General features: G+C 39.7%; 1 protein-coding gene across 1 annotated transcript in view; it reads left to right on the top strand.

Annotated features, from left to right (window-relative positions):
* Positions 1 to 232: 232 nt before the first annotated feature.
* Positions 233 to 14,216, top strand: part of LOC127627360 (transmembrane protein 132C-like) — a 172,700-nt gene continuing 158,716 nt past the window's right edge. Inside the window, exons 1-2 of the mRNA XM_052103702.1 lie at positions 233 to 245; positions 541 to 1,453. Of these exons, the coding sequence (XP_051959662.1) occupies positions 233 to 245; positions 541 to 1,453 (926 nt within the window). The remainder of the gene's footprint in view (positions 246 to 540; positions 1,454 to 14,216) is intronic.

Here is a 14,216-nt window from a genome sequence, read left to right as displayed (position 1 = left end):
ACTACAATATTAATTTAACTTCAAAGCTAAAGTTGTAATTTTCTCACCCGCACTTTGTTCCAAACCTGTATGACATGTTAGAACACAAAAGGAGATGTTTGGCAGACTGTTACTTTCAGTCACTTTGATTGTTTTAGAAAAAGATGTGATGAAAATGAAGGGTGCGCTAACATTCTGCTTAACATCTCCTTTTGTGTTCCAAGTAATCTGTATAAAAATAATGATTAGTTTGATGGCTTTGCAATGTAAGCGTCATAACATACAATGTAAATATATTAAGATGCTAATATATGCATGTTTTTTTAGGCCATTCTTAAAATGCAACTCTCAATTGTATACAATATAAGACTTGGCATCCCTGCTCCTTCCCTCTATCGACCAAGGGGCCTTCGGTCTGCAAAAGGTTGATGAGCCGTGGTTAATAGCATGCTGCAATGTTCCATGTAGTTGGTTTGGGTTTAGAGGTCTTTCTACTGGTATACTAAAACAAATTATAGAAGAATGAATTATGTTTTTCCTGTCTTCTCTATTATTTTGCAGTCATCAACAGCCGGATGGTCCTGGAAGGATTGCAAAGATTTGGCACAATTCCCACATACCTTCCAGTCCATTACCAGGTGGTGGATGCAGAATCAGTCTTCTTTCTCAAGGAGGCGAACCAGGACATTATGAGGAACTCCAGCCTACAGGTTCGCACAGAACTGTTCTTTATCCAAAAGGCCAGAAAGACACCTTCAGTCAATGCCAGTTATGGACCTCTATCTGTTGACCAGCCAGTGCCCGTGGATCTTCTGGGACCGGGACTCTTCAACAACAATCCTACATCTACATCCTCCTCATCATCCTCTTCTTCTCCACTCTTTACTTTCAACTGGAAAGTACAAACTTTCATTATCAACGAGCGAATTCACCCCAGTTGGCCAAAAGTACAGGTTCTATTCTATGTAGTCGGTCGGGACTGGGACGACTACAGTACTGTGGACAGGTTGCCCTGTGTCAAGATGTTTGCTTTTCATGAAACCCAAGAAGTACGAGGCAGCTGTCGTCTAAAAGGAGAACTTGGGTTGTGTGTGGCTGAACTGGAGCCACTACCTAGTTGGTTCAGTCCTCCTAGCGTCATACCAGGTCGTCAGAGAGTACCAGAACAGGTCGAGGGCACCCCTGTGGAGCTGTATTATATGGTACAATCTACCGACACTGGGGAATGCAGCTCAGAGGACTTGCGCAAGACTAATTCAATCCGCAATGGGCAACTGGGCCCAGCTGGGTACTTCTCGGGGCCCACACCCATGCGCAGGATCGGCAGTGTGCGGCTATTCCAGCCCCTTTCGGAGTTGCGTCTGGACAGTAACTTTGTGGTGATGGTTCCCTCAAGACCCATCAGGCAGAGGGAGACAGTGTCAGCCTTTCTAGCTGTTTCCACCCTTTCATCTGTAGAGATATTCACTCTAAGGTAAGTGCCTGTAGTCACTGTACATTTATGTCGTCTTATTTAAAGCAAGGACAACACATAAGTGTCTATATTATAAAACCTTGTGAGCTGCCTACCTTAACAGCATTTGAAGGTATCAAAGGTGCAGTCCAGACATAAAAGATTCCAAGTTCCAAACATTGGGAACAACATTTTGCTGCTTTATAAGACACCTAATTTTTGCTAAATTCTAAGGCAGTACTGAATGTATTCTTCATTTACAGAATGCTTTGCGACAAGCTTACTAAAAACCAAGATTGCGCATTGAGAAATATTGACTAATTTTACTTATACTTCATTCAATACTTACAGTATATTTGTTCTACTATTGGCAATCCATACTGAGTATTGATACAGTTCTTTCAAATTAAAATTGACTATTTTACCCAATGTTTGCGTTATATACTTTTTATGCTTCTTTTTGTATTGTGGGGTTAGCTTAGCAACATGCTAATATCAGTTAAGTTTGAGTTGAGTCAAAGAGCAGTATTTGTGTAGCATATAGAGTTGCTGCCTATGTCGATATTTCAAAATCAGTCACTTTTGAGGTTCCATAACATATATAGGCAATCTGCCTATATAATATAGGCAGCAAGGCCACTCAATAGGTTTTGAAACAGAACTGTAGTCATCTATTGTAGGGGTGGGCGATATGATCAAAATTCTATGTCACAGTATGAATAATTTTATATCATAGTAATGGTATACAGTATATCACAATATATATTTTCGCTGTATAATTTACAAAAACTAACCATGTAACTAACTAGGCAGTGATTGGGCAAAAACATTATATATTCTTAAATATAATTATATATATATAATATATGAATTCTTAATATTATATATGACAATGTTGCCTACACATTTTGATGGAAAGTGATTCAAAAACTTCTGAAAAAAACAATTAGAATTAATTTTTGATTGGTCAAAATGCAATGAAAAAGCTTCATCAATAAATAAATCAATATCAAAAATAATATTTGATCAGTTTTATCTACTTTTTAGCCACTACTGTATATAGCCTACTAGATATAAATGCGCTATTAACAAAGGAATAATTTCATAATTCCTGAGTTAATTTACTCAGTGCGATTGCTTCTCTCTTTGTGTTGCTGAAGTGCAGATGCTGTAGGAAAGCTTGACAGTGTCATCAACAGTAACTGACGGCAGCGGGGCTAAAACCACAGAGAACACAGCATTTTATTAACAACATTTAAATTTATGTATTTGGCAGACGCTTTTATCCAAAGCGACTTACAGAGCCCTTATTACAGGGACAATCCCCCCAGAGCAACCTGGAGTTAAGTGCCTTGCTCAAGGACACAATGGTGGTGGCTGTGGGGTTTGAACCAACGACCTTCTGATTACCAGTTTACCAGTTATGTGGTTTAGACCACTACACCACCACTCCTAACAAGCTCTTATTTTCTCTCTGAAGGGTTCTCTATCTCTCCCAGCATGCGCTGTGTGTATGTGTGTTTCGAAGATGTCTCTCTCACTATCAGTCTCAAATGCAGTCAGGTTGAGCATCGGGCACAGATATATACGTAACGTGATATAGATTATATAGAAAAATCTCTACCGTTTGACACACTATAGCATTGCCACTATATACCACCACCCAGCCCTAGTCTAATAGTATATAATGACGATCCACCTAGTAAGAGAAAAGTGGATCCACCTAGTAAGAGAAAAGATGGAAATTTAACATTTATTAAATTACACCTAAATGGCCCATTTGCAGTTCAGTGTATTACCCTTCCAAAATGATTACTAATTATCTCTCAATTAGAACAATTAACTCTTAATAAGTAGAATGCTGCTGAATACAAATTAATTCTTCAATGAAGAGCTTTGTAAACTACACAATATGATCTATTTGAAAATTAATTTTCCTCACAACCGAGTGTGCAAACGAATTGATTCATTGAGTGGTGAGCCTTAATTAGAACTAGCAGATTTGATGAAGTGACTAAAGACATTCTGTGCAAGTGAGTAAATGACCGTGAGAGAAATTAATGTTCTGTTTGTGTTCTCTCACGCCTGATATCTAAATCATACTGAATGCAAACACCCTTGTGCTTTGAGTTATATACTCTGACAGGATTGGCAAATGTCAACCGTGGTTAGCATTAGCTTCAAACTCTTGATTGTTTAATAAACTTCAATATGAACCTAATTTATTTGCTAAGAGGGGGTGTTTACTTGAGGAAGTAAACTGAATAAAGCTAATTTTCTTAGTATGCTAAAAAAGAAACCCAGCTAAAACCAGCTTAAGCTGATTGGCTGGACTTAGTCTTCCAGCCTATTCTGTTAACTATTTTTTTTAGGAGTTTTATGCACTTCAGCAGGTCAGGATGAGAGCCAGCTTTTTTCAGCAGCAAAGATAATTTCCTTTGATGCAGATAAAAATAAAGAACCTCTTGGGAGATGTGTCTTTATTTGAAATGTTCTCCAAGGTGCTCTTACATGTAAACATCAGTGTTTGTAATATATTTATCAGGCCAATTTTAATTAATGCAGAAAGAAATGTTAACTCCTCAATAGCAAGTAAAATTGTGATGTCTTGGATGTTGTGGTGCTGTGGGACAAACTTCAGTGATGTTGCCTCCTCTGTAGTTCTTTCTGCCCTCAGACTGGTGATAAGATCATATGAAAGGGTTTGCTTTCTTTTTTCCGTTCCCTCTACTTGATGGCTAAATGTCTTTCTGATGGCTCCAAGTGCCCTCAACCCCTGGAGATATGCACAGCTGTGTTCTTGGCTCGGGCTGTTCTACGAGTTCCATCTGATCTGTTTTTTGTTTTTTTAAATAGTGACCAGCTGAGCGCTGCTGATATGAGTGTTTCTCGAGGGTCCCTGGCTGTTGATGTGTTGTGTATGTGTGTAGGTTCTGCGGGTTTAGTTGTGGGGGTGATGGCATAGGGTTCAAATTGGTGACATCATTGGTGCTGTTGGAGCCAGATCTCCTTATTTGATCATCAGCCTAGAAAATAAAAACACTCATAGCTTTTTCCTGCTCAACACAATCAGCATATAACAGATTTGCTCTTGAGAATCTGATCTGACGACCAGACTTCATGCAGCACACATGCAAAGTAGTACAATGGATATGTACAGCACATAATAAATGACCTGTTATGGATAAACTGCTAGGAATTCAGGTGCATATTTGTTCACAAGTGCGAATTTCTATTAATAATTGACAAATAAGTGATGCAGAGGCTGTTTACAGTAACTGTAAAGGAATGTAGATGTGCCATTTACACTAACATACACTGCCATTTTCAACCAACAAAAAATAGGATTCATCTTAGTTTGTGAGTAAAATTTATTTTAGAGCATTTAGAGTGTTATAAATTATTTGCATGTAATGGGGAATTACTTTAAATTTGTTTGTTGTCTAGAAGTAAGACTGTGTGACAGTGGAATTTATTTGTATTTGGAATGGTGGTGGTGGTGTAGTGGGTTAAAGCACATAACTGTTAATCAGAAGGTCGCTGGTTCGATCCCCACAGCCACCACCATTGTGTCCTTGAGCTAGGCACTCAACTCCAGGTTGCTCCGGGGGGATTGCCCATTGTAAGTCGCTTTGGATAAAAGCATCTGCCAAATGCATAAATGTAAATGTAACAGAATATTGCAGTTGTCATACAGTACGTTGTTTTTTTATATCAGTTTTTTTTTTTTGCGTCATCCATTATTAAACCATCTACTTTTTTTATAGCTCATTTCAGTAACATTTAAGTAAAAAGATTGCTATGAGACATTTTTGTTTTATAGCAAATGGTAAGATTATAGTTAATATTTAGAGTAATAAAATTGTTTATCGCCATTGTTCATTGCTATTTTTTAACAGTTTAAGTATTCTGATATCCACAATGTATCTCATTCAAATGTATTGTCATTTTTTTATATATTTAAATTCAGAAAAACTTGTATTTTTTCATTCCAATTTCGCACAATGTTGCTTCCAAGCAACATACTGTACCCAAAATGATAATATGAAATTATAATTTTTTATAAATTTGCTTTTAATTTTAGTTATAAGGTCCATATATAGTGGGAAGAAAAAATATGCAATTAGCAGGTTTTCCGCCTTAATTGGTCATAAAATGTGATCTCATATTCATCAAAGTCATAAATATAGACAAACACAATGTGCTTAAGCAAAAACACACAAAACATTTTTATCTTTCATGTGTTTATTTCACACATCCCTTTAAACATTCACATTGCTGTGGAAAAAATAAGTAAACCTTTGTATTATATAACTGGTCGATCGTCCTTTGGCAGCAATATCCTCAACCAATCGTTTCCTGTAGCTGCGGATTAGACCTGTTCAATGTTCATAAGGAATTTTGGACCATGCTTCCTTACAGAACTGCTTCAACTCAGCCATATTCCAAGGATGTTTGGTGTGAATGTCTCTCTTGAGGTCATTCCACAGCATCTTTATTGGTTTAAGGTCTAGGCTCCTACTGGGCCACTCCAAAAGTTGGATTGTCTTTTTTTGAAGCCATTCTGTTGAGGATTTTCTTCAATATTTAGGGTAAGTGTCCTGCTGCATCACCCAACTTCTACTGAGCTTCAGCTGGCCACCCTGACGTTATCTTGTAGGATATCTTGGTAAACTTGGTAATATATTTTTCCCTCGATGATGGCAAGTGGTCCAGGCCATGAAGCAGCAAAGCAGACCCAAATCATGATACCGTTGGTATGTTTTCATGTAATTATGCACTGCCCTTTTTACACCATATGTACAGCTGTGTGTTCTTCCCAAACAATTCAACTTTAGTTTCATCAGTCCACAATACATTTTCCCAGTAGCATTGTGGAGTATCAAGGTGGTCTTTGGAAAACTTCAGGCAAGCAGCAATGCTTTTTCTTTTTTGGAAAGAAGCGTCTTCCTTCGTAGTGTCCTGCCATGGACACCATGCCTGTTTAATGTTTTACTTTTTATAAGTAAAAGTAGCTCTAACCCTTACCTCCAATTGCATTTAATTAATTAATGAATTGGATGCCAGGTTTGCCAAATCCTATTGTATCTTAGATGAAGATCAAACCAGATTTTAAGACAAATTTATACATACATGCAGGTAATTCCAATGGGTTCAGAAATTTTGTCTTGTCACTGTATATGCATGTATATATAAATGATTTGCATTTTTCGTAAAATGTTTCATTAACATTTTATTTTACAGTGTTCTTGTTATACATATTACCTGTAATAAATATAGTAATAACAGTAAATTATGCATAATTACAAGTAACTAATCCAAATCCTAACCCTAACCATAAACCTATAGTAAGTAAGTACATGTTGTTAATTAATATTACTCAGTTCTTACGTGTGTAATTACACTGTAACAAGGACACTGCAAAATAAAGTTTAACCAATATTTCTTATTTTCACACTGTATAAACCTGCCAGTGCCATTTACACTTGCTGCAAAAAAAAAATATAATTAAATAAATAAATAAAATGGGATGTTCATTATTCTTCAGAAACTGGAAATTGCTAGAGAATGGCAGTCTTCATTAATCATGCACCAATGTTTAATCATATATTTATTTGAAATATTAAGATTATATATAAAAGCAGCTTACAAACATATAACCAAAATTCTATATAGTGGTATGAGTTACATTATATATCATAATAGAGTTTTGACCATCTCGGGTGACCATCAGCAGACAAAAGTTGGAGCCCTTCCTTGTATGCACAGGGGTGAGGCAGGGGTGTGTGCTAGCACAAGTGCTCTTTAACATTTTCCTCATGGGTGTTACCAAGGTTCTCCACTTGCGATTGAGAACAGCAGTGGTGTGGCAGTGGACTATAGACTAGATGGCAATCTCTTTACCATTAGGAGGCTCAACGCAACCACTAAACTCGGTAGAGAGCGAGTCCTGGAGCTGCAGCATGCAGACGACTGTGCTTTTGTGGCTCATACTCTGGAGGATCTCCAGTCCATCCTTGCTGTGGCAGTGGGAGCGTACAGCAGGATGGGGCTGACTGTCAACACCAACAAGACAAAAGTGGTTTGCCAATGGAGTACCAGTGTCCCATCCACTCTATCCCCCTTCACTGTTGGTGGTGAACAACTGTCAGTAGTGTCATCTTTCAAATATCTGGGGAGTATTCTCGCAGAGGATAGCGGGATCGACAGTGATATCCAGAGCTGGATTAAACAGGCCTCATCTGCTTTTGGAAGACTTCAGCACAGAGTATTTGAGAACAAGAACCTTCATCCCTCCACAAAGGTCATTGTATACCAAGCGGTCTGTGTCACCACCCTCCTCTATAGCTGTGAAGCTTGGGTAACCTACAGCCGTCACATTAAGTCCTTAGAGTGCTTCCATATCAGATGCCTTCAGCGCATTCTGGGAATTACATGGTGTGAGCGTATGCCTCACACTGAAATACTTGTAAAGACCAACTGCAGAAGTATTGAGGCCATGATCACCCAGCGCCAGCTGCAGTGGCTGGGCCACATGATAAGGATGCCCCCATGCCGACTACCCCGCAGAGTGCTATATGGCCAGCTACATCATGGTCGACGCTCAGCTGGAGGGCCGAAGAAGCGCTATAAGGATCAAATGAAGATTGCTTTGAGAAAGTGTAAGATCAGACCAAAGGACCTGGAGTATGTTGCTGTTGATCGTAACATCTGGCGAAGGCTTTGTAAGGATGGGGCACATATGCTGGAGATGGAGAGGACAACCAAAAGACAACAGGAGAGCCAGGAGACACACAGCCATGGCTGCCATCAATACCACCACTACTGCCACATATATATGCCCCACCTGTAATTGAGCTTGTGGGACTGTTCAGCCATCAATGAGCCTCTCTGTTAAGCCTCTCACTAGTTTAATACAAATATTAATCCTTCCATTAAATACTGGAAACTACTGTTTATATCCTATTAGATATAAATGTGCTGTTGACAAAAGTGTCATTTAATAATGCCTGAGGTAATTTACTGCGATCACTTCACTCTTTGTGTTTGCGCATTGATGCAGATGCCGTAGGAAAGCTTGACAGCATCAACAACAGTAACTAACGTCAGCGAGGCTTATAGCAAAGGGTCAGTTTCACACCATGGAGAACACAATGTTTTATAAACAAGCTATTCGTAATTTTCACCAACCAATGTCTTTAATTATTCCACACCAAGAGGGATCCCAACTGTAAGTTCATAATGTGTATTAATGAAGAACACTCTCTTGAATTTATGATTCTAATTCTCAGGCCAGTGCTATCATTTTTGAGCATGCAGTTCCTTGTTTTTTTGTCTCATTAGTGGTTTGGAGAGTGGTAGCAGGTTGAGATGGGATTTGCACCTGATTCAAAATGCAAATGAAAACACACTTCCCTCATGAACAAATTAACAAGCTCTCAAAAGATAAATAGCCCCTGCTGTATTGTAATTTGGATTAAACAATCTTACATGTTTCTGTATGTCCCAGTGGAATATATGCTAACACGTGCAAATGAATAATTGCTCCTTATAGACTTTTTTTTATTTTTGCTGTTACAGAGAGATTTTTGCCTCAAGTAGAAATGACCAAAGGTTAATTGGCTCTGTCACTTGACAGATTCATAAACATGTGAATTATTTTGAGTTTTGACAGTGTGTCAAATAAATTAGAAGACTCAGAATATAATTATTGCATATTATTTTTATAACCCTGTGGTCACTTTATTTGTTGTTATTTTTTTTTTTTTATTCGCAATATTTTTAAAAGGAATAGTTCACAAAAACATTTATGGAAATGAGTGAATAATAACAAGATTTTCATATTTTGGTGAACTATTCCTTTAAATAGCTTATTGGATCACCTAAATTGTGTATTTCTTACAGTTGTGCATTCTACAGTATACTAAAGTTTATCAATGCTGTCGATGTATTGACCACACTCATACAATTTATGACATTTTCCGCTCTCCCCATTTTCTTAAATAGTTTTTTATCCTTTGTCTTCCTCAACCCCTTTCGCTCTTGTAGATTGTCCAATGCCTATATTTTCAGTGTACTGTAGAGCAAGGACTACGAATTGTCTTATGTCACCAATGTATTGAAGTTTGCAAGAGCCACACAATGATTAGTTGCCTTCACAGTTTACAGGGCAATTCCTCCCAATTTCCCCTCTGCACCTCCGGGGTCACTGGCACGTGTTTACTTTGAAGGCACAGACTCTCTTCATCTGGCAATTAATAAGTAATTAGTGATTTACACACAGGGGGAACTTATTCGCTCTCAAGCTCTAGTTTGATTTGCTTGCCACACAGGCTACCTCCACAAAGCAATCAGCAGTTGCCCGCAGCAAATAATCCTAGTGCGCACATTTCTTGGTAATGATTTTTAATACATCCCCACACATTAATTTCTCAACCTGCTTTCAGCGTGGTGGCTGTCATTATTTGACTGAGGGAAGCGGATGATTCTTTTCCCGTAATTATTATTCACTTCACCTCATTGCTCATGTTTTGTACAGACCCAGGGGGTGCTGCTTGGGAGGAACTGGTGCATTCGCCTCCCTCAGATGGGCTTGTGGTGTGGTAGTTTGTTAGACTAATCACTGATCAGTATAATACTGAATTTTATGGATGGTCAGTGCTGAGCTCAGACGGTTCTCACTGTATACTCCCTGCAATTCACAGCAGGCTCCCTGTGTTGAGAAAAGTCTTTGTTTTTTAAGTTTATGAACCAGACTTATTGCACATTCCCCAAAGGGAGAAATCGTTGTCCATCATACTAATATAAATAAAGTGTGCTGTTCCAAACAAAAATTTATAAATGCTTTCAACATAACAAAGAACAAAGAAGACAAGCCTGCAATATTGTTTGTCACACAAAACTAACAACATTCTCAAGCCTGGGAGTCACTTTGTATTCAAAAGTGGTGGGGACAGTGGTACAATCATACAATCTGTCATCCAAATCAAGTGCTCGGATGAACTGTCATAGCCACCATATATATATATATATATATATATATATATATATATATATATATATATATATATGGCTATGTATATGGCTATACATAGCCATATATATATATATATATTGTTCATAGATGAACAATATATATATATATATATATATATATATATATATATAGTATATTATTAGATTTGAACTTCATCCTTGCATCTGCCACTGTAAGGAGCCGTTTACATAGAACACGCTTTTGCGTATGTCCCTGCTGTTTTTCAGTTTTTATGTAAACATGCACTAAATGGACATCTTTGATTGTTTCGACATGTTGCATTGTTTTTTCAGAATCTCGTGTGGGACGTCACTATTTTTAAACATCAAGTCAAGTTGAAAATAACTTTTAAAACTGTTTTAAGGTGCTAAGAACACCTGCATTCTGTTCATCTTGCTTTTTTAGCCCAAAAACACGTTCAGTCTGAACGAGCACTGTTAGGTTCTGTTCACAGGGCATAGCCATAGAAAGGCTGTACAATTGTAGTGAGCAGAATAACATGTCAGATCTTGAGGCAGATGGGCTACAACTACAACTGCCATGTCTGGCACTTTATTAGAACCATAGTGTTCATAATGAAGTGCTCCGTAAGGTGTATATGTTGTATTTTCAATAAACCAAAATCGCATATGTACGTCTGTAGATGTATATCTACAGTGGGGAAACCATTTGTTTGCATAAAGTGATAGGGCAAAGTAGTGCATAATGTCTATGCTCTCAAGCTAATTAATCAGCCCAGATAATAAACTAATATCTTTTTTTATGTTTAATTTCCTTATTTTAAATTGAGTTGTGGGTAATACCAATATATCACAGTTTTATTGTCGTAAAAATTGAAGTATGATGTTTTGGCGAAAGCTTAGTTACCATGGTATATTTTTGTAAGGGAGTATTTTCATTAAATGTTCATGTATGAGAGGTACTACATATGTTCAACATCAAGACATACTCATCTTTTTGATCACTGTTGGATGGGGAAAAATTTTGAAAGTTTTTAATATTGTATGTTTCCCTATAGATGGAAACTGCATGGAAACTGCATGCTTTAAGACTGGGGTTTGACCTCATTCTGGCCATCAGCAGAACTTGGGGTGGGTGGGGGGGATTTGTATTTGATTCGGAGCAAAGCCCACAGAAGCTACTGGAAGAGAGTCTAGTGGGTGGCTAAGCCTTGATCAGCTCATGGGTGAATCCTTGTCAGGTCCAGTAATCTGAGAATCATCAGATAACAGGACATGCATTGATGACTTTATGATGGTGTAATCTCTGCTGACTCTAATTTGTTAAAAGGGGCTATTTATAAAGCCTAGATACACTGCCATAACAGATTACATTGGTTGAGCCTTTCAATTGGAAACATATATATATTTTTAGACTCTGGTACAAGTATGAATGTTTTCTGTGACCTCTGATCAAATTTTTTGCTTCTCCGTGTCCTTTTTTTCCTGAATGTCTCCTGGGATTCTTGCTTTGTCAGTGCTGTTTACAAACAGAAACCTGTCAATTGAATCAGGGTTCTAGGAAGGACAATTTTCAGATAAAAAATGTATATCTTGAACGGGAGTCTGTGCAAAGCTCGGTTCAGAACTAGCAGGTCCAAGATTGGCCACAACCCACCACCTTTTTTGGGTACAATGAAGTAGGGGCTGTAAAAACCCCTTCTTCATCTCGGCTGGAGGAACAGGCTCTATCGCGTCATTCAGTAGGAGGGAGGCGATCTCCGTGCACAAGGCAGCGCTTTCTTGACTTTCACCTCTGTGAACCGGACGTCGTTGAACCTTGGCAGGCACCTGGCGAACTGAATCGCATAGCCGAGTCGAACAGTCCTGATCAGCCACCGCGACGGGTTGCAGAATGACCACTCCCAGAACAGCTTGGGACAGGAGAGGAAGAAGTCCATCCACGTGACCCGTGGAGGCCATCACATTGGGGTGGATTTGTGACACAGCGGGGCACGCAGGGGGCAGAAACCCCGCCTCCGGGGCGCCGAACCTGCCAGAGAGAAATGGTGCCTGGCAGTCACGATAACAACGACCGTGGACACCGACTGTGAAGCCCAGGAAGTAAGGAAACCGCTCTTTTCTTAAAATGTGGGTACCGCAGCCCTTGGTGCGTGCAGCGAAGGGCCCTCCACCAGGGAATGGAGTGATGCTCTTACCAGCTCCTGTGCAGTGGTTCTCCAACTTCCTGGACTGCCTGTCTCGGGGGTGCTTTGAAGCCTTTCTTGGGTTCTTGTCGACTGGCCGTGAGACAGGTGGCATCTGCTTTCTGCGGATGGCTCCACGCCTAGGCCGGCCTACTGGGGAGGACTGTAGAAGTAGTCTGAATGAGTGGTTGCATTCCAGCTCCGCGATTGCGTGAGCTCATCATGCACTTCAGGGAAGAAAGGCCACAAGCGGCGCCCGGGGCCCCAGGTCCAATCATCAAGCCGCGAGGGTTCAGGGGGAGGGGAGGATTCCATTCCAGCCTGACGCTCGCATCTGCCTGGGCAAGCATGTCCATCAGCTGCGCATGGCTTCAGATTGAACCAGCCCACTCTGTGATGCTGTAATCGAAAGCTCTTCCGCTTTGCGAGCTTTGTATGAGATCGTGGACTCGCCCTGAGACGAGCCACCGGTCCCATTGCAGAACTCGCTTGGGTAAACGAGCGTGCTTGGGAATGGGAGATCCACGGTGGGTTTCCCGGTGGTGCTGCTTCCATTGAAATCCCCAAGTCGCTCCCAGAGATAACCGATGCGGCCTCAAACCCGTAGGTAGAAGGACCGTGGCGGGGAGCCGCTGGGGGGCTTTACCTGGGGAAAGCCGCAACTGCATCTTTGCCATAATCATGCTCTCACAGTGAGAACATGAACCGTCCACAAAACACTGTCCCCGTGTGGGCATTGCCTAACACATGAGGTAGCGATAGTGGCTGTGGGAAGCAGAGAGGTAACGATCACAACCAGAAAATATACACAAATGGAAAAGGCATCTTTAAAAAGATGCTCTCCATGAGTGCCACTCTTTTAGAAGGGAAATATAATATTTTATAGGAAGAATATATTCTCTTAGGCTGCTGAAGCACCCAGGGGCGTTCTCTGCACTCAAACGGTGCTAGAGGGGGAGAAGCCGCTGTAATGCGCCATAAATCCAACAGCTTCACTGGACTCAGAGATGAATGGATTGGCAGAGTAATTCAGTGCAGTGGCTCCGAAGAAGTAGTCTGAATGAGTGGTTGCATTCCAGCTCCTTATATACAAGTATGTCTGGGGGAGTGGCATGCAAATTCCACTTGCCAATTTTCATTGGCCTTTTCTCAAAGATCAGAGATGTCTGGGGCTCCCAGGAGCAACCCCTAATGTCACTACATCGACACAACGTCGAGTGAGTGACAGAAGGGGAAACTCAGTTAAGCTAAGATTCCTCATGTTTTTTTTTCTCTAGAAATTCATTCCGCCAAAAATATGTGGAATATTGCTTGTGTTGCAGAGCCACAAAACTAAGATAAGAACAAAATCACAATATGTTTTAAGTTTTTATGATTTAAGTGACGTTTTACTGAGAGACGAATGCTTGCTAATTTTGTATAAATAATGCTGTAAATTATCCCATTATATATATACTAAAACACTGAAAATATATTTATAGATTATAACATTAAAACCACCTGCCTAATATTGTGTAGGTCCCCCTCATGCTGCCAAAACAGCCCCAATCCGCATCTCAGAATAACATTCAGAGATGCTATTCTTCTCATGACAATTGTAC

This window comes from Xyrauchen texanus, chromosome 34 (genome assembly GCF_025860055.1).
Source record: "Xyrauchen texanus isolate HMW12.3.18 chromosome 34, RBS_HiC_50CHRs, whole genome shotgun sequence".
Classification (NCBI taxonomy): Eukaryota; Metazoa; Chordata; class Actinopteri; order Cypriniformes; family Catostomidae; genus Xyrauchen; species Xyrauchen texanus.
This window is presented reverse-complemented; position numbering and strand designations above follow the sequence as displayed.